The sequence below is a fragment of the Mustela putorius genome, unplaced genomic scaffold (assembly GCF_011764305.1).
Source record: "Mustela putorius furo isolate JIRA1106 unplaced genomic scaffold, ASM1176430v1.1 tig00000129_pilon_pilon_pilon, whole genome shotgun sequence".
Taxonomy (NCBI): domain Eukaryota; kingdom Metazoa; phylum Chordata; class Mammalia; order Carnivora; family Mustelidae; genus Mustela; species Mustela putorius.
Window position 1 is genome coordinate 9,339,013 of NW_025421290.1, and position 20,020 is coordinate 9,359,032.

Below are 20,020 nucleotides of genomic sequence, written 5' to 3' on the forward strand. Positions count from 1 at the left end.
CTGATGGATATTTACTAGTCCACAAACGTAGGAACCAAGAAGACAGTGAAGTACTGAATAGCCTCCAGGAGTCTCTAAACTTATTCTTAAAAATATGTTTTTAAGTGTAACTTTTATTTAATTACAGAATGTTACCAAAGGTGCAAGACACAAAATTGTCATCAGTATTCAGAAGCTCAAAGAAAGACAAAACCTCCTGAAGTCTTTGGAAAGGGTGAGTGACGGCCAGGGGAGGGCGTGTCTCTGCCGCCATGATGGGAAAAGTCTCAGCTGAAGGTGTCATGGGTAGACATACCTTGCAGAGTTTTTTCACCTCGTTTCCTTACCAAAGGCAGAAAAAGAATGAAAGGATTTTAAAGTCAAGTTTCCTGGTTATCCACACTCCTGTGTAACCTGACCACTGCCATATACTTATTCCCTGGGTCCAGGCAGCCTGTGACTGGCCATCCCGGGGGACTCTGGCTTCAACAGAAGGCATAAGAATCACTGGGGTGATAAGCACTTATCAGCTGCCACTGTCTCTTTTTGTTTGCTGCCTACACAGGTTCTCTTCCTATCTTTGTATACAGACATCGCCCTCGTACCAATATCATTTTTGGGATTTGGTGACTTTATGATTTCATCTGAGGGGCAAAAGAGAGCAAGACTCATTCCCGTGTTGCCTCTGCCCCAACCTGGAATTCTGGTACAGGCACTGCTGCTGGGAGGTGCTTGGGATTGGCGGGCTGGGAGCTCCGTAGGCACGTGCTCCCTGCACAGCCTGAGCAGTGATGTCCTCTCGCAATCCCAGGGTGCCTTTGGAAGGGAAGAAAGCATGGAGTTTGGTGGGGCTAACACAAGTTCTGTGAGCATGTAAAAATTTTATAATGCAACAGGATTTTTTTTAACTGATTTACAAAGATGTGTGGGTATAATTTTACATAGAATATATAAAGCTACCCTGAATGCATATCTCATAAAATATAAAGTAACATATACTTACAGAATATGCATATATAACTTCATAAGGAAGGTGGCTTTGAAAGCCTTGAGATAGATAGACGGGGAGAGACTACTCACATGCACGTACGTACTGAGAGGCCTGTCCTTAAAGTGAATCACAGATGACAAGCGACTGAAACCAAGGCTATTCTTAATTCTGTTTCATTTACAAAGCAGTTTGTCTGACTGAGTGATTGTTGCCATCTTTAATATAAGAACCCATTCTGTTGTCGACCATGAAAATGCCAGTTTTCTCTGTCTTTGTTAGAAAGCCCAGGAAGTGTTCTGCCCAAGGACTAGACAGCTGAGTATTAGGCGAGAGAGGGATCAGCCCCCTTTATCTCTGGAGCTTTCCTCATAAACTCACAGGAACGCTGTCACTGAGGAAACACAAGGACCTGAGGGACAGAGACAGAACTGCTGTTTGTTCTACTCCCTGTGGCCTTGGGCCAACTCAGTGTGGAAACACAAGAGCAGCAAGGTGGCACAGGTGGCCTGACATGCCGCTCACTTTCTGCCTGGCCTTTGAGAAGCCCGTTGCCATTTCACACCTTGAATAATATTAATTCCACAAAAATACCTTCTGCCAGGCTCACTGGAATGGGAATTGTTAAAAAGATGACAAAAGTCACACAAAGTCTGAGGGCCGCTAATGGCCAAGAGAAAAGCGGTAAGGAGTTTATTTTGACATCTTGGGGGAAGAAAGCTTGTGTGTGTTTCAGACCAACGCGTTGACCTTGCCTCAGAACACCTGATCTCAGACACCGGTATGCTCATCCCTTCAGGAAATGATGGCCTGGGGGTAGGGATCCTGCATCCACTGAGGACTCAGGCCCTCGCCTCTGTTCTCTCTCCTCTGGGCCCCAGGTCCCTCCTGCTCTTGGAGGGAGGCAGCTGTCCCTACTGTGTTGCCACTTAGGTCTCCTCCCACAGACTCGCACCAGCCCTTTCTCTGGCATTCCCAGATGTCCCGAGCTGATTATGCTGTTGGAAATGCTGTCATCAGGCCCCTGCCGACAGCATTCTTACCTCACATAGAACCCAGAGATTTCTAAGGAGATAGCTGGGACCCCGCCCGTGGCTAGTTCATAATCAGTAGTCGCTGCAGGTAAGCTCTAGGTCCAGAGCACTTCCACTCACTCACTGAATACGTACTAGGCAGCTGCCTTGGACTAGATTTACCCCCATCCACTGGAGACTAACCGTGAGTAATACAGAAATACGTGTTTCTTGCCTTTGCGGAGCTCAGATGCATGTTGCGACATGGATATGTCACACAGACATTGTGGTGCTCTCACAATCCCCTGTGATGGGCGCCATCGCCGAGGCTGGTGGCGGGGACGGGGGTGGGGGGGCTTCCTGGGATAAAACCAAGCACTCTGCCGCGGGGAGGAGGGAGAGCATGGAGGGGCCGGCACGGCTGGAGACCCGGCAGGAGCCTAGAGCCAGCCTTGGTGGTCCCTTGAGCTAAGGCGGGGGGGTGTGAAGGTGGAGAGGGACAAGGGAGGTCATTTAGCAGAAGTCCGGGCATTGGCCTGGGTGTCGTGCCGTTTGGAAACAAAATGGAGGAGGAGTTGCCAGGGCGGGAGAAGTGGAGGTCAGCTGGACAGATTGTCTGAGGTGCCAACGGGACACTGCGGCGCAAAGGGCATGTTAGTGGCCAGAAGCACAACGCTGGAGTCCACAAGGGTTTGAAAGACTCACTGTGGTTCATCTGTGTGTAAATGGCAGCTGGTTTCCAAGAAGTGTGTGTTGAGTGGTAAGAGCTGAGGACAGACCCTGAGGAGCACCAGAAGATGGAGGGACCGAACAATGCCAGAGGCTGAGCTGCCCTGAGGGTCAGAGATAGTGTTTGCAGGAGGGAATCCCATTAGGGGTCCTGAATGTGTCCCATACCACGAGGACTGAACACTACCCACCCCAGCCCCCCGAAATCAGCCACCGGCAGGTCACTGGTAGCCCCTGTGAGGAGGGTCGCCAGGAGAATGGAGGGATAGAGCAAAAACCCGTGAGCCAGGGAGTGTGGATGGGTGAGAAGGTCATCGGGGAAAGATGTCTGGTGGAAAAGGAAAAGGGGAGATCAGACGGGTCGCTGGGACAGACTTTTCATTGATCTCTGATACTAAAAATGTTCCCACATGCTTTTCATTCACTGTCTTTTTTTGCAACTCACTCCGAAACTGTGAAAGCTGGACCCTTCTCTGGGAACCTGGCCTGGAGAAAGGAGACACACACACACACACACACACACACACACGGGCTGTGTTCCCACAGCTCCGGGTCCCAGCAGCATGCTAACACTGTATGGGCCCAGGAACAGTAAGCATCTTAGGGCGAGGATTCTGCTGAATTTGCTTTAGGTCATGGCTCCCGGTAGGGCTGAGCTGGGGTCTGGTGAATGAAAGGTGGCGAGGGAGCCCGTCTCAGCCAATGCCAGCCCGCCGTCTCCTGCATGAGAAGTCCAGGGCTTCCCGCGCAGGGGGAAGGGTGGGGCCACGGACAGTGTGTGCGTGCTGGGATGCTGGCTGCCCGAGTCCTGTCTTCCAGGTGATTTGCCCCTTGCTGCCCTCACGAGCCTTGTGAAAGTTTCCAACGCAGTCTTCTTCCAAGACCTAAGAAAGCCAGGCAAGGGGTGGGTGGGCAAGTAGCTCCCTTTCCCGCATGCAAGCCCTGAGTTGTGACCCCTGAGCAGAGCACCGGGACAGGTCTCGTGGTACCTGCTCTGCCATGAGCTCCTCGGCTCTGCCCATAGGTGAACAGACAGCTTCATTTTGCCTCTTTGTGTTTATAATGTAGGATTATATTTATTGTCTGAAGGATCAAGAGAGTCTTGGGTTGGTTCCCTATTTTTGTCAACATGCAGAATTAATTCCTATAGGGAGTTGAGGACACTGGAGTGAGTCCCACTCGGGCCATTTTCTAGCTTCCTTCCCAACCTGGGAATGGAGTGTTAAGTTCTAGAATGGATTTTGAAGGGTCATACATGTAACCCCATGGGAGCCGGCCTAAAGGTCATTGTTAACTTATTGGTAGCCAGGTGTTTTCTTGGAGACGATGGTTTGAAGGCTGTGGGTGGGAAACAAAACAAAACAAAACTCTTCATGATTCCTGATAAGGTATTTTACAGAGAGCATCCGTCATTATTCATTAGGTTTATGGATTCCTTTCTGGGGTGGTTGTCTCCAGTGGAATAAAATGAGATTTGAACTTGGAGCACCTGTATGTTTCCTGTTTCTAGGAGTTCAGCTCTTAGCATAATCAGAATCTCCTTCCTCCATCACTGAGTAACTACAGAAGCCTTCTGGCAGGTGACAGGAGCGGGCGGGGGTTGCTTGGTGGCAGGTGACAAAATGTCAACTCAGTGGTCACTGGCACATGGGGTAGCGTGGCAGGGAGGCATGTGATCTCCCAAATAGGCTGGCCAGCTCTGCCTACTCAGCCTCACTCTGAGGGAAGCTTCATCCCTTCTCTCTCCTTTCCCCCTCACCTGGCTCAGTCAGGGGGACAAGATCAGAGCCCCCCATGTCCTAGGTGCCAGCTACGCAGTTGGCCAGAAGTGGAGGACCTTGACGCAGGGTTTCCCCAGTTGACACACAGTTGAGTTGGGAAAGACAACAGGTGTTCTTCTGCTGTGGGCCAGCTAGCTTAGCTCCATACACCCTGCCCAGGTGGATCACCATGTCCTAAGTCAAGGAACCATTTGCATGCTGCACCCTAGACTCTGGAAGAGGCTGGTCCAGTCCGGGCAGCAGGACAACTGGGAGTGATCAGGAGCACCCCCCAGCCCCGCCCTAGCCCACCAGGCTCCCACATCAGGCTTGCCAGCACAGGCAGTAGGCTAGTCTTAACTTCTGCCATATCTGCCAGGCTTACAAGGAAGGCAGTAGACTCTAAAGCCCTCCTCTTTTTTTTTTTTTTGAATATTTTATTTATTTATTTGACAGACAGAGATCCCAAGTAGGCAGAGAGGCAGTCAGAGAGAGAAGAGGAAGCAGGCTCCCTGCTGAGCAGAGAGCCTGATGCGGGGCTCGATCCCAGGATCCTGGGATCATGACCTGAGCGGAAAGCAGAGGCCTTAACTCACTGAGCCACCCAGGCACCCCTAAAACCCTCCTCTTTAAAAGAAAAATGTACCATCCCCTCTAAAATAGGCTGGACAGTAGCTCTGAGCAAGACTGAAACAATTCTGATGGCTACTTAACATTTCACTTTCCTCAATAACCCTGAGTGCCAACTCAGCTAAGCTTCTGCCTCCAGCATCCTGAGCAAAGCAGGTTCCCTCCAAAGACGGGGCTGGGCTGTTGGTGGTCTACTGCCTAGAACTGAAATGTTGCCTGTCCAAGCCTCTCATCCCCAGGTTTCCTTTTTCTAATTGACTGATTGGGAAGTCAGGATGTAGACGTGATTGTGTTCCGTGGGTTTGTGTTCCTTGACATCATCCAACAATTTTCCTTGGTAAGAGAGGATCCCAGGAATGGATTGGTAGTTGTGCTTCAGGCTTTTACAGCAACGTCCTTGCTATTCTGGGCTCTCAGAAGACCAAGTGCTTCATTAGTAATCAAGGCCCCAATTGTCAGTGTCCTTCCTGGGTCCCAGGGAGAGGTTTGCTGCAGAGGCACTGGGACAGCAGCAGAGCAGAGGGCCAGGCTGCTCACCATACCCAAAAGACTCCCAGGACCTGACCCCCGGCGCCCAGACTTGGAGCCTGTTCTGTGCCTCCGTGAGCATCGGGGGCACAGATAAATGTCAATCAAAATCCACTTTCACTCCTTTTCTAATACATAATGGCCAGTAGATCAAACAGTAGGTACAGAAGGACCCAACTATATTCTACAATATATAAAGCCCTTTATATATTATAGATAACTTCAGGGGATCCTTGAACAACATGGGGTAGACAGGCACCCCCTGTGCAGTTCAAAATCCATGTATAACTTTTGACTCCCCCAAAACTCAAGTACTAATAGGCTACTGTTGACTGGAGGCTTTACTGATACCAAGAAGAGTGGATTAACACATATTGCATGTTATATATATTGTATTCTGTATTCTTAAAGTAAGCTAGAGAGTAGAAAAAGTTAAAATCATGAGAGAAAATAAATTCATAATACTGCACCACATTGATTGAAAAAATCTGCAGGTAAGTGGACCACACAAGAGTTCAAAACCACGTTGTTCAAGGGTCAGCTGTATATCCTATACACATAGATTATACATATTTCTCTCTAGAATGATTCTTCCAAAGTGTCACTCCCCTGCTCAAAACCTTCCCTGATGTTCCGTCTCATTTAGAAACCATTCCAGCATTCATGCCTCTATGCTCAGGCCCCGGTAGCAACTTGGACCTGATTTCCTGCCCTCTCCCCTCACCATCCGGCTCCATGTCAGGCCACCTTGCTCTGCCTCACACTCTCCCGGCAGGCTCCCGCCTCAGCCTTTGCCCTCGCCGGGCCCTAGAGCTGATATGTATCCTTCACCATTGCCCTGCGATGCCTGTGTTGGGGGCTGAGTGAAGGTGGGAGTGTACAGGTTCCTTCCTGCACAACAAATCATATGCAGGAGAGGACGTTACCGCGTGACCCAGCTTCCTTATACAGCTCCTAAAGTCTGTATCTGTCGATGATATAAATGCTTTTTCTAGAAATGCACTGAAGAAGCCAGGGAAGGAAATGTGCCACATCCTTTTAATGATCACCTCTAGATGGTGGGATTTGCAGGTGCTGCAAATACGGAGATGCCTATCCGTTGGGCATCTACCTGGGCTAATCCTAGGATGATAAAATTAAAGTGATTGCACTTCCAAAGAATGTTGCAATGAAGGGGTCAGCAGCTGTGAGTCCTATCTGGGAACAGCTCGGGACAGGGGAGGGGAGGCACCCAGTTGGGTCACCCCTGTTCCTGCCGCTAACAGAGGTCTTCTCCCTCTGACCCTCCAGGACATCATCGAGGGGGGCAACCTGCGCGTCCCACTCCAGGAACTGCACCAGATGATCCTGACTCCTATCAAGGCCTACAGCTCCCCGAGCACCACCCCCGAGGCTCGCCGCCGGGAGCCCCAGGCTCCGCACACGCCCTCGCTGATGGGCCCTGAGGGCCAGAGCCCTGATGGCAAAGACAGTGCCTCGGCCACCGGGGTCCCAGCAACCACCTCGGCTGGGGCCAGCGGGGGGCTGCAGCCACACCAGCTGAGTAGCTGTGATGGGGAGCTGGCCGTCGCCCCGCTGCCGGAGGGGGATCTCCCCGGGCAGTTCACACGTGTCATGGGGAAAGGTAGAGCCTGATTCTCACACCTCCCGCCTCTTCCCCCCCACCTCCAACACCACTAACCAGAGCCCTGGGTCCCTGAGAAGCTTTCCCAGAGTGCTGGATAAACCTGTCGGGGTAGAGGCCATTTGCCCATTTACTGACGAGGAGAGTGAGGTTCAGAGGTGGTCATTTGGATCTGAACTCTGACCCTCTAATCCCCAAAGGCCTTTCCTTACTCCAGTCCCCTTTCTTTCCCACTCCCTCAACCGGGACTTGCTGGGCCCACCTGGTAGGGTGAGTGCTCGTGGAGCCTTTGGGCCTGTGGGCGGAAATCAGCCCTTGGGTGGAAGTCAGCCCTTATGGGAGACCGTGCCTGGCTGGCACCATGGCCATGCCTCATGCCTGCTTGAGGGCGGGATAGAATTCTCGTGTGGTCCTCTCGGTGAGAGAACCCTTTCTACCTGGACTGCCCTGGGCCTCCCCCGTGAATGGCACCATGATTACGTGATTATCCTTGAAAAGTCCCAACGCTAGAAGAATTTGTGCTCGATGTGGTGTTGCATGAGAAAATGTGATTATGTTAAAAATGCAGTGAATGCCCCTACATTTCCTTTGGAAGGAGAAACAATTTTTTCTTGGTTGTCCAGTCATTTTCAAGAACCAAGCTTTTACCAAAAGAAATGGACACCTGAGTCTTACAGGTGCAGTGAGAAACTCCCGGTGTATACACATCCTAATAAAGATGTCCAGTCATAGAAATCTGGTTCAGAGATGACCTGTGATATCCTTTTGAGGGGAGATGCCAGTAGCTTGATGGCCAGGGTGGGTCCTTGGTCTCCCCCCACTCGCCTCAGAGTCCTGACCTCCCACCCCCGAGTGGGCTCTTTACTGTGGGGGATTAGAATGGATGACCCCAAGGGTGAAGATACGTATGGGGGTGGATGCCTGAGTCGTCCATGGTGGGCTCTGTCCTCAAGACACCCAAACTCCTCTGGCATGGCTTCTTTTTAAACTTTGGCTACTTTCAAATAAATTATAAAATCAATTCATGCTCAACATAAAAACTCAAAATGAAACAATATGATGGAAAGTGAAAAATAACCTCTCTCCCCAAGTGCCACCCTCTTCCCCCGCAGAGGTAACCACTCTAAACAGGTTTGGACTGCCCCTCCAGAAACTTCCTAATAGTCCTAGACAAGCACACGAGTATCCTTTTTATCCACAAGCAAGTGTTGTTTACATGTTTTTCTGCAGCTTGTATTTCTACATTGTATACTTAAAGTATTTTGTCACTACCATAGCACCACCCAATCTCTTTTTCCAAGGTTGCATGCCGTGTTCCACTGTTACCCATAAGGCATAATTTGACAGGGCCCCAGAGAACGGACATGGAGATGGTCTCCAAATTTTTGTTAGTACAAACAATGCTATACTGGGAGTCTCTGTGCAAAGATAGGGTATAAATGGGATTTGCAGAATTCTGCAACAGAGTGGGTATGCAGAATTAGGGGGAGAAAGGAATCATGATGCCTACGTTTTCAAGCATGGTCTACCTGAGTGTAAGGCATTTTCCCTTCTCATGGACATCTTCTGTCCAACCACCTGTGCTATGGCCTTCAAAACTCCCCCATGGAGATCAGAGCATCAGAGCCTCCAGGACGAGATTCGAACGGGCCATACTAGCATGGCTGTGGGAAGCTCAGGGGGCAGGGGGTGGGGGTAAGCAGCAGTGTGCTCTACCTGTAGACCCACCCTTCTCTGATTTTATTATTTCAGTTACTTGTCTGTGTGGGTGGACCAACATGTGTGTAAGTGTGTTACCGCTTTGAGAAAATAACCCTCCAGTAACCGAGTAGCAGGTGTCCTGCTCGTGTGCGTGCCCACAAACCTTGTGTGCTAGAAGATGTGCCAGAGCTTCACGCCTCCAAATGAGGCACGCAGTTCATTCATCAAATTATGGAGACAGCGCTCTGATGATGTCCACGGTCTTTGATGCCTTTGAACTCCCTTCTCAAAAGGAGCCTCTTTTTGAGAGAGGGCTCAGGACATGGCTGCATTCTTCTTCTCCCAGAGTGTCTGTCTCAGGCTGGATTGCAGAAGGCTTAATATAGAATGGTATGCCTGGAATTAACCGAAGGGGCTTCTCAAGGCGAGGGCTCCCGTGGCGACCAAGCCTTTGACTTCAGTGGAATGAGGAGCCTCCTGGCCTTTTTTGTGAACCTTACGTAAAACCACAGGCTCACATACCTCTCAAAATATTGGTCCTGACAGGAAATCAGAGGCAGATCTTGGAGGTTGGAATGGTTATACATGTTTCTAATTCATCTTTTCTTTTTTGCTCTCTCTTTTTTTTTTTTAACTCACAGTGTGCACACAGCTCTTGGTCTCCAGACCTGATGAGGAAAATATAAGTTCCTATTTACAGCTCATAGACAAATGTCTAATTCATGAGGTGAGTAGTAATGGGTTTCACAAAACTGTTTTTCTCATTGCTTAGGAATGGTTCTCAGAGGTTCTGTGATGTGATCCTTTGGGTCTCCAACAACTTGTTTTTGAAGACTAGACAAGCATAAATAATACCCGGGCAGAACTCAGCTATGATGGTTTCAAACCTAAGCACAGCTTGTAACACGGTGGTGTCTAGAAATTCATCTAGATAGAGCTCTGATGTGGGGGTGAATGCCTGAGAGAAACTTTGGCTCTAGAAGAATCCCTGAGTGACCAAGCCTGAGGTGGGAACATCCGGCCCTGTCACCTTGCCTTGGCGTTTTCGAGTCTTTTAAAATTTTTCTGTTGAAAATTTTTGCCTTTCGACTCAGGGAAACTTGGGGGAGGGTTGGGGAGTGTACAAAAGAAATAATGTGTTTGTGTTTATGTTCCATGTGGTTCGATTTGTGATTTTTATGGGAATCGTGTTGAGCCACATGTCCTTTGGCAAGAGGACCCAGGCAGGCTGGAGCTGTGCCCCGTTAGACTCAGTGTGAGCGCCATCTCCCTGACAGAGCAGGGCAGGTCCTGGGGGCTGCCGCTGGGACAGCCACCTGCCTGGCCGGCTGCCGCGAGGTGCATGTGCAGACAGGGGGTGTGCCCCAGACCCGAGACTCTAGTAGTTTTTTGGGAACACCCCCTCCACAAACAGTCACAGAGACAAGAATCACAGTGTAGGCTTTAGAGACGTTTAAGAGCACTGAGGTCCTTTTGTTGGATTTTAACGTTAGAATAAGATGGTAAAGCCCCCCCCCCCCAAGTCTGCTCACAGTTGCTGGGTTGGCATCCAGAGCTCCAGAAGTGCGGTGGGCCCCAGCGAAAGGAGACACCCAGGGCAGAGGTCTAGCCCCCTCACCCACCATCCCACTCACATTGTCCCCACCCTCCAGCTGCCACACAGGCGCATCTGTCCAAGGCCAATTCGTTGGGTCCTCCACCGTTCCACGGTCTGATTACCCACCGCTCACGAGCACGGTCTCCTTCTGGGTTACCTTCCCAGCCACTGCCCCACAATCCCCTAAACTCTCCTTTCTGCTATTTCCTTTCTCAGCAGTGCAAATTCTTATGCGTCCCTCCCCTCACCCCCAACTCACCCTTTGGTGTTTTCAGTCCTGACAAGGCACATTTCGGCCAGCAAAAAGCACCAGGAAGAAGAGAAGGCAAGGGCACTTAAAGAACTGTAGAACTCATTCATTCCATAGATCTTTATTAAACGCCTAGGCCCTGTCCCTGGCTAGGTAGCTTATGGTGTGAGGGTAGCGGGGAAGACTAAAGGAGGGTGGGTGATCACACACGTGAGGCTGGGGCTGTGCTGGCATCCCGCAGAACCCAGATAAGGAGCCAGGCCACCAAACCAGGAGCCGGAAATGGCTTTGCCTCAGAGGAACCGCCTCCAAGCTAGGCACAAAAGGGAAGCCGAGTCTTGGTGTGGTACAGACTCACTGCATAAGCAGGAGGGAGTGCTCCCCTGTGTCTTACTGGGCAGGAGAACATTTGGAGTGGGTTTTGGAGGGCACTGATGAGGGGATGATCTAAAAACTTTCATAAAGCGAACCAGAACCTTGCATGTTCTTCCACGCCCAGGCTCACGCTGAGCCTTCCAGACACCAGAGAACAAGTTGTAAGTTACCTTCTGTCTTGCCCATAAGACAAAGTAATGAGCCCTCCAGTGGCCTCCACTGGACAGTGCTCATGCTTCCTAATTGGATCCCACCAGCCCCAAACCTGGGGCCTGATCCTTCTCACCTTCCAGCCATCATGCATGCCCTCCTTGGGCAACCTGGCTCTCCTTTTCATTTCCTTAGAACATTTAGAGAAATTCCTGGTTTTTTCCTCGCTGCCTGCCCAAGTGATTAAATGCAAAGATGGCGCCATGTAGACTCATCGGCTGGCAAGAGACCCTGACGACAGTAGAGGGACCTCTGGCTGATGGGAGTCCTGGGCCAAGTAGAGCTCATGCCACGTCTGCTTGCCTGCATTCATGTCAGGATGGAGGGGGCCTGCACTCTGTCTTGGAAGGGAAAATGTTGTGCAAGACTTTTATTATTTTAGTTCAAGAAAGAGGAAACATGTCTGAATAATTTTCCACAGGCTTGGGATATTCTGTGTGGGGAGCACACTCCCTCCCTGTGAGGCTCCATGGAGGCACGACAGTCTCCATCCTGGCTGAATTTCACCTGGGCCCCATGAAACAGGACTCCCTTTCACAGCCCAAATAAGCCATTCCTTAACTGACTGGATGGGAGCGGATTGACCAAACCTAGACCCCTTCCTTCCTCCCCAGGGACAAAGGGACCAACTCCGTAGAGTAACAGAAGAGAGGACAGAGAAGTTCTGAATTTCATCTCCTAGATTATAATCCCCAGCTTCTTGCCTCCTCGCCATCCCAAGGAGGTTCTGTGGAGATGAGCTTTTGCCCATTTCTGAGCCCTTTAACTCTACACGAAAGTTGTAGGGTGCATCCTAGCCATCTTCGTCCAGACAGACTCATTGGTTTGGCCCTGACAGAGACAGAGGACTTGGAAGAGGCCGACTGGCTGTGTCAGTGTGTTGTATGGATGCTTCTTTCCCCTCCACTCCCTGAGGAAGATATCAGCTCAAGCCAGAGCTGCCAGTGGAATGGCTGAAGTGAGGTGTCAGCCATCCTAGCTGGCAAAAGAGCTCCCACAATGGAGGGCTACTTTTCAGGCAAATACAGGCAAACCAGCTTTTAGAAATCTCTTATTGCCAGCCATGACCTCTAGCTCCTCTCCAGGCCTCCCAGCTGCAGCCTCCAAGACTGAGAAGTGGCCACCACACTCACTCAGCATGGACAAGGGCTTTAGTCCTCTCTGCAGCCTGGAACGAAATGAGCGTGTTGCCCTGTGTTGAGTGAATGAGCTCACTTCTCCGGGTGGTGCTGGGGTATAAACATTTCCATCTTCTTGGACGGTCTTTGCCACCACAGGAGATGTCCTGTATGAACTGGTGTCCTTGGAAGCACTTAGAAGGCCTGTCTATAAAGTGAGCCATTTCCTCTTTTGTCCCTTGGAAACTCAGGCTAGCTGTCCTTCAAGCTGGCTCCAGACCAGCTTGGTATTGTAGTTTTGAGAACTTGAAGTCATTTATTGGGGCTAAATGTGATTGCTGAATGCCAAATGTGACAAACACTCATATACCACCACCAAAGGTCTGGTCTGTGTGACCACAAAAACCTGAGTAGAGGATCTCCGAGTTGCAGTTCTAAGTGGCTCATTACTAAGCCGAGGCATGTCCTAAGTATTCTAAGTGTATCTCCTGTGTTATCTCATTTAACCCTTACGACATCTCTTGGAGGGAGATAGTATCCTGGGTTTTTCAAAGGAACTGAGTGTCAGGTAAAGGAACTTGCATAAGAATGTGTAGGGATTCAAGCCCTGCCCATATCCATCCAGAGCCTTCCCCCGACCAGCTGGGCTGGACTCTCCTCCCCAAGTCATCTAGATCAGCACCTCTGCATCCTGTGTTCTCACTCAACCTTTGGCAGAGGAAGCCAGTCAAAAGCAGAATCTATCTATCCCTTTCTTTATTCGGCCAGTAGAAATGCTTGCCTTTCAGGCTTTCAGAGGCATTCATGTATAGTTGGACACTCACCAAGTGTTGCCAACAAATGAGAAGGGACCACAAAGTAGAACCGCGGCCTCACCGTGTAACCATGAGACCAACCCACCATGTACCTTGCGCAGTGTCTTCACCTCTTTAAGGAAGCATGGAGTCCCTTAGTTGGGTAGCCCTCCTTGATGAAGATCCTTAAAGGCGTCTGGCTGAGGTCATCCAGGGGGAATGGGTTTTTGCAAGTCAGTAATTTTTTCACAACATAACATCTTTTGCTTTTGTTCTTATAGCTCTCCTGTGTTTAGGTCCTTAAAGATTAAATGTCATCTGGAAAAAATTAAGCTGTCATATTTTCTCCGTTTAATCTGTTTAATCTGTTTCCTTTATGGGAAAGACTCATATAGTCTGTTACTCTAAGTTATAGTTTATTGCTACTTAAAGGATTTCATGTCTTATTGACAAAACTATACGGGTATTCTATCACAGTTACTGCTAATCAGAGCTGCAGGCTCTCCCATAGCTTGTAGACCATGGTTCTAGGCACCTGACAGGACATTCCTATATTGAATGTAAGGCCCTTAACCCATGTAGAATGCCACATGCCCATGTTCCATTGGCAATGGAATTACCAGGGCACTTGCTGCAAACATCCTCTAGACTCCTGTCCAGATGTATTAAATCAGGGAAGGGACCTAGGAATCTGCATTTAATAGTTTTCTTAAGGGATTCTGTATCCCAGATTTGAGCGTTTCCACCTTGGGGACTCACAACTCCCGTAAAGTCACTGCCCGGGGTTCAGGGTACACAAAAGTACATGTGATACAGATGACAGTGTGTTATAAAGCAGGCAAAACAAGCCTCAGTGCCACTTTTACTAAAAACATGTGAAAAGGCATCAGATCTACCTGTTTCCTTAAACTTTAGGAAAAGTTTTGGTCAGGATTGGTGCACTGGAGTTTTTTGTAAGGCATGGGGCCCCTTAACTGGAGATTTCTCAGCAAAGCCCCGTGCCCTACAAAAACCCCAGTGCACCAGTCCTGGCCTATGGTATAGTACAGTGTTGTGTAGTGTATAGCGGAGACCATGTGCCATTTTTTGAAAGCCTGCAGACCACGCACGATCAAGCTGATTGATTTTTGGAGTGGTTTAGCATTTCCATTGATTATGAAAATGTAGGGGGCCCTGCAAAAAAAGCCAGATTATACAACAATCCATTTTTACTATTCATTCTTGGTTAATCTATAGAGTCCAGAGTAGAGTCAGGAAGAAGGCGAAGATGAGTACAGATCTGCCAGAAATGCAGCCAAAAATAAACGTCGTCGAAAGCTTAATGCACATACTTAACCAGGCACCTCAAATGTTAAATTGTCGGTACAGGTGGCTCCCGAGTGAAACTGACTGCTGTTTGGACCAGGTGGGAAGCAGGTGAAGCAAAGGCAGCTGCAGAGACTCTGATGTCCCCCCTATTAATTGCGTTTTCCTCCCTGTAATGCCAGGCTGCGCCACCCATTAAAAAGTCCTGTTTGTTTTTGCAGGCATTTACAGAGACTCAGAAAAAAAGATTGTTGTCATGGAAACAGCAGGTGCAGAAGCTCTTTCGGTCTTTCCCTCGGAAAACCCTTCTAGACATATCAGGATATCGACAGCAAAGAAAGTATGTTGGGATTTCATTCTTCTTAATGCACGGTGGTGGTTCCCTAGCCGGCTGCTGCCTCCCTTGGTTCCTGTGCAGGACCGTGGCAGGGCACCGTTCCTGGTCCACAGGATGCCCTGTGAGGAGTTCCAGATCGCACTCCTTCAACAGATGGAGTTGGGAAAAGGCTAGAGAGAGAGAGCGTTCCCAGAAAAAGAACCACATATGATCTTTCGTAACGCATTTTACATGATCAAAATGACAGCATTGGGCCAGATGGGCATCGAGGGGGAGATGGATACAGTTGAAGGAACTGCCCGCAAAGCACGTTGGGGGTTGTCCGCAAAAAGGGGCCCTGAAAGGGACAAAAATGGGTTGTTCCAGCAGCACCTTCTGAGGTAGTGTCATTTCTTTCTCCCTTCTCGCTGCAGACTAGCTAATTATAGTTGGTGGCAGGGTGAAGAGCCCAGTGCTGGTCTATTTTGGTCTGAGCTGCAGTCCCAGAGTGAAGCAGCACCATTCTTGAGTTTTCATAGTACTTCCGCTTCTTGGATGCGGTTAAAAATAAGCCTCGTTGTACTTTAGAACCCATTACCTTAATCTGGTTTTAAATGGAGGAATCCGATTGCATATTAGAGGTGAAGTACAGCGACAGTCCGGGGGAGGAATTTAGGGAGGTGTGGGGTGAAGCCTTCAGCAGTGACAGGCAGTTAGGGGGAGACAAAGGGTGACGGTACAAGCATCGTGAAAAATCAACTCTCTGTTTTACATTTTTAAACATGAGCGCGTAAATAATTTTTCACCTGCACCTGAAAAGTTCTGAATTCATTTCTCAGTGCGCACAGAGAAGCTCTGTGTCATTAACAATTTTGGCATTTATTTGCAGAAGTATGTCTTAAATCATCACTGTTTTATATCATCTGGGGGAGATAAGGATAGCTGGGATTTATGGAAAGTTTTCATTAAAGATTAATGGAAAAGTTGACGTGTTATCACCTGCCAGCATACATTACACTGTTATTTATTAAACAAACATTTAGCACTTCCTGTATGCCAAGTGGTATCCAAGCATTTTAGGAATATTAATACATTTAATCCTTGCAACAACCATATGAGGTAGAGTTGCTATTATTAACTTCCATTTACAGAGGACTCGGTAGGCAGTGGGTGTCCAGGATTTGGACCAGGCAGGCCAGCACCAGCTGCAGAGTCCGTGCTTTTAACCCACTACACATGCCAGGCAGCCCTCATGCTCTCCAGCCAATGTGCAGAAAAAACCATCAGGCAGAGCGGCCCCCTCATGGCAGCTCCCTGGATCCGAGCTCTCTGGGGTTGCCCTCCCCGGGGAGATGGGCTGGGACCACCTGTGCACTCTGAGGATTCCCAGGGGCCCAGGTGAAAAGCAAGACAGGCTAGTAGGTCTCTTGTCCTGGGGACTGCCCCCTACCCAGGTTCGCTCTCCCTTCTTGTAAAGGCAGTCGTACATCTCTGAAGCGAGAGGATGAGGTTCCAGATCCCTCTTGTACCTCCAGGCCCTCAGGAAACATGTTGAAAGAGGAAGAAGGAATTTAGAGGATAAAGAGGAAGACAGAGCTTTTGAGCTCTTTGCTTCTCTCAAAAGAGAAGAGCTGCCTCTGTCAGCTCTGCTCTGTCTGGGGTGCATATCGGAGTTCCCCTGAACCCTGAGCTCTCTAGAGTGTTACTAACTAACGTGTGTATTGGGCTACCCAAAGTTTGCCATATTGGAGTCTTGATGGACCTGTTTTTCTTGATGAGATAAGAATGAATTCAATCATCAGTTGTGGAAGTGGCTAAAGCTCTAGAAAAATCATTTGTTCTCATAAGTATTACTTCTGGGGTCTTTTTATGCTATTAATTTGCTTCGAAGAACCGTTTCTCCCATAATACAAAGGTAACTGCCGCCCAGCCCCTGCCTGAATGATCAGAAAAACCAACTTAATTGGTTCTTATTAATCAGCCTGTGCACGCATTTCAAGGTAATGAAGTCAGTTGGCTAGATTTAGGGAATCCGAGAAAGACACAGATGGGCTGAGCAAAAGAATGAGAAATGAAAACTGAACTAGTATCACTTTGCTTCCCCATCCCCGCCCCAGAAAGAATGATTAGATCATTAAGCCTAGTCATCTTAAGTAACCCTCAAAACTCTGGCTTTGTAATAACCAACTAAGGGTGTCACAGTAGGGTCCCACAGCCATTAGAAAGATGGCCTAGCCAAATTCTACCCCTGATCTAGCCTGATCCCATAATGTTCTGGGCTCTACCTGCCACATACAGCCCAGCTCATGGGTCCTAGCTGTCGGAGTCCCTGGAGCCCTGGTTTCAGTGACTAAGTGTCCCATCACAGAATCTTCTACCCACATGATATTGCTCGAGGATATCATCTTGCCTTCCTGGAAGCACAAATCATTTTAACGTCACCCGTTGACTACTGTATTTTGCATATGAAATAACTTTTTAAAAATCCGACCAAAAAGGAAAATGAGCAAAAAAACTATCTGCACTAAATAAGGAAAAGTCTTAGAATACTGAATCATCTGCCAGGTGGCCAAAGGACAAGTTTTCATCGCTTAAAAAACAAACAACCACGTGATTCTTGTTTCCACCTATCATGGATCTCAGACTGTCTGTCCTCCAAAAGAGGTCGTCTAGATCGTGTGATCTAGGAGCTCTTACCCTCTCCAGGCCCAGATTTCTTCCAAACCAAAAAATTTTAATGTTCATTAAAAAAAAAAAAAAAAGAAGAAGAAGTGGGGGAGACCCATCTACTTACATGTAGATAAGTCCCTGACAGGAATCAGGAACCCTTTCCTTTGCCCCAAAAACCTGGAAGTGGGAAGACACAGGCCCAGAAATCAGTTGCAGCCAGCTCACCTGTGGAATTCTCTTCCCCGCCCCCTTTCCCCCTAGGAAATGTAGGCATTCTGGGGAGAAGAGAAACATTTTCTGAGATCACCTGTCTAATGGCTTAGATGCCCCCCCACACACAATTCTCTTTCGCAGGAAATTACTATTTTGCAACCATCCCCCCCCCCCAATCCCCATTAAATTCTTCAGCTGGTTAAACTACGTCATCATCCCGGTCTGCTGGAGTCCCCTCACAGGCTTGGTACGAACCTCCCCTGTGTGGCTGGGAAAGCAAGTCTGTTCCATCTTGTGGCCATTGGAGGTAAAGCATTTCGAGTTAAACATCAGTGAATGACTAAAGCTGACTCTTCTTGGAAAGAATGTGCTGGTTCTGAAACCCTACTGGCTGCCGCGCACCATCATGGAACCTGAAGCATGTTGGAGAAGGAGGAGTTCTTGAGCGCTGAGGTCACTGGAGAAGTGGGAGCACGGTGTCCCAATGCCATGCCACGGGTCCATGGCGGCCTCCCTGGGTCCATGTGGGGAAGCATGGGACCTCCCCATCTTTCTGCAACAGGGAGGGCCTGTGGAGTTGGGGAGCCATCAGTGTCCTAGGTCCAGAATACTTGCAAACATCATCATCTCTGTTCCCCTTCCCCACTCTCAAGCTGGGAATCAGAGCCCCAGACATGGGGTCAGCGCTTCCACAGGGAGAAGCATCCTGATGGCAGAGGTGAATGTCCGTTCATTCACTCAGCGTGCATTCACTGTGCCGGGAGCCAGCGGCCTGGGCCATGCAGGACTGCTGAGAATGGATGCCGTCTTTTCTGTCTCAGAGCTGCTATCCTAGCGGGGCTCACAGGCTACCCTTTACAAGTGTGCTACACAGACATCAGAAACAGACTGTGGTGTGGCAGAAGGTGCACGGATCCTGGCTCTGCACTCTTGCTCTATGTGGCTTTGGGATGGGCACGTGAGCGCTCAGGGTCCTAAGACCCGGCAGGCAAGACCGCTGAAGAGCACCCCGGCCAACCTCCCAGGCTCGTATTTCAGCACTGTCCCCTTCTGCCCGCGGGACCTTTGCAAAATCACGAAGCACTCAGTGTTCATTCTCCAGCTGAAAAAGGGGATAGGGCACCTACTTCCTCGGGTTTTCGTGAGGACTGAAGAATCAGGGTCAAAACCCCAGGATGGTGCACATGATAGTCCCTCTCGGATGTCTCTTAGCTGTCATCTTAATCCTAGCCTTTTCCTGCATGCAGCTACCCTGTGGCCCTAGAGAGACCTCATAACTGTCAAAACGCAAGCAGACTCCGGGAAGGCAGCCCACTGGCAGCCTGGGGTTTGGGAACTACACTGGGTGGCTGACAGCCTCTCACTGCTCTCTTCCCCCTCGCAGCCGCGGCTTTGGGCAGTCCAACTCCCTCCCGACAGCCGGCTCTGTGGGCGGTGGTATGGGCCGGCGGAACCCGCGCCAGTACCAGATCCCCTCCCGGAACGTCCCATCCGCCCGCCTCGGCCTCTTGGGCACCAGTGGATTCGTCAGCTCCACCCAGCGCAGCACCGCGGCCAACCCCACCATCATGAAGCAAGGAAGACAGGTTGGTTCTGTGTCTGCGGAGGGGGGTAGGCCGCCAGGCTCAGGGCCCCAGGCTTCAGGACCTATCCCTACATGACCCCACGGTGAGCACAGAGGCCAAGGAGGGCTGCGCTGAGATACAGGGGTCCCTGTGCTCGAAAGTAGCCAGTGGTTTGTGCTGTTTCTCTGGGAGATCGAGCAATCCCATGGCTGCACCTGACTTCGTGGGATTTACTTAGGATGCCCTCTGGCCACTTTAACCTTGGGGGCCCTGCACATAGCACCCTGTAGAAGGAAATGCAAGACCTTTTATGTGCCCCTGGTCCTTGACCTGCCCCGGCAGAACTCACCACCTCCGGATCTGGGTTCCAGAGTTCTAAGGAGCTTTCTTAGCCTTATTCACTGCGAAAAGCTCCTTTGTCACCGTCCCAGCTGAGGTGGGGAATCCAAAGAGGAGCCTGAGAGGCTGTCAGAGAAAGAGCGGGACATTCTCCACCTGTCAAGACCAGGCTGCCCCAGAGGTCTTTACTGTGTGATTTAGATTTGATTTCTGTCCCACGGCTCCCCACCCACCAGTCCCATTTCGCACCCTGCCCAATACCTTCCATCTATGTGCCCGGCTTTGTGGATGGAAAGGCTTTGTGGGGCTCCACAGT

At 49.7% G+C, this 20,020-nt stretch overlaps 1 protein-coding gene across 5 annotated transcripts in view; it reads left to right on the plus strand.

The window, feature by feature from the left end:
* Positions 1-20,020, plus strand: part of SAMD4A (sterile alpha motif domain containing 4A) — a 208,373-nt gene that overhangs the window by 169,613 nt on the left and 18,740 nt on the right. For 4 of the 5 annotated variants that reach the window (XM_004738818.2, XM_004738819.2, XM_013056371.2 and 1 more), the window contains 5 exons: positions 128-214; positions 6,918-7,251; positions 9,594-9,679; positions 14,823-14,941; positions 19,185-19,386. In XM_004738818.2, the coding sequence (XP_004738875.1) occupies positions 128-214; positions 6,918-7,251; positions 9,594-9,679; positions 14,823-14,941; positions 19,185-19,386 (828 nt within the window). Of the gene's footprint in view, positions 1-127; positions 215-2,079; positions 2,186-6,917; positions 7,252-9,593; positions 9,680-14,822; positions 14,942-19,184; positions 19,387-20,020 lie in introns of those variants that run through there. The other variant, XM_013056381.2, reaches the window with a different exon arrangement.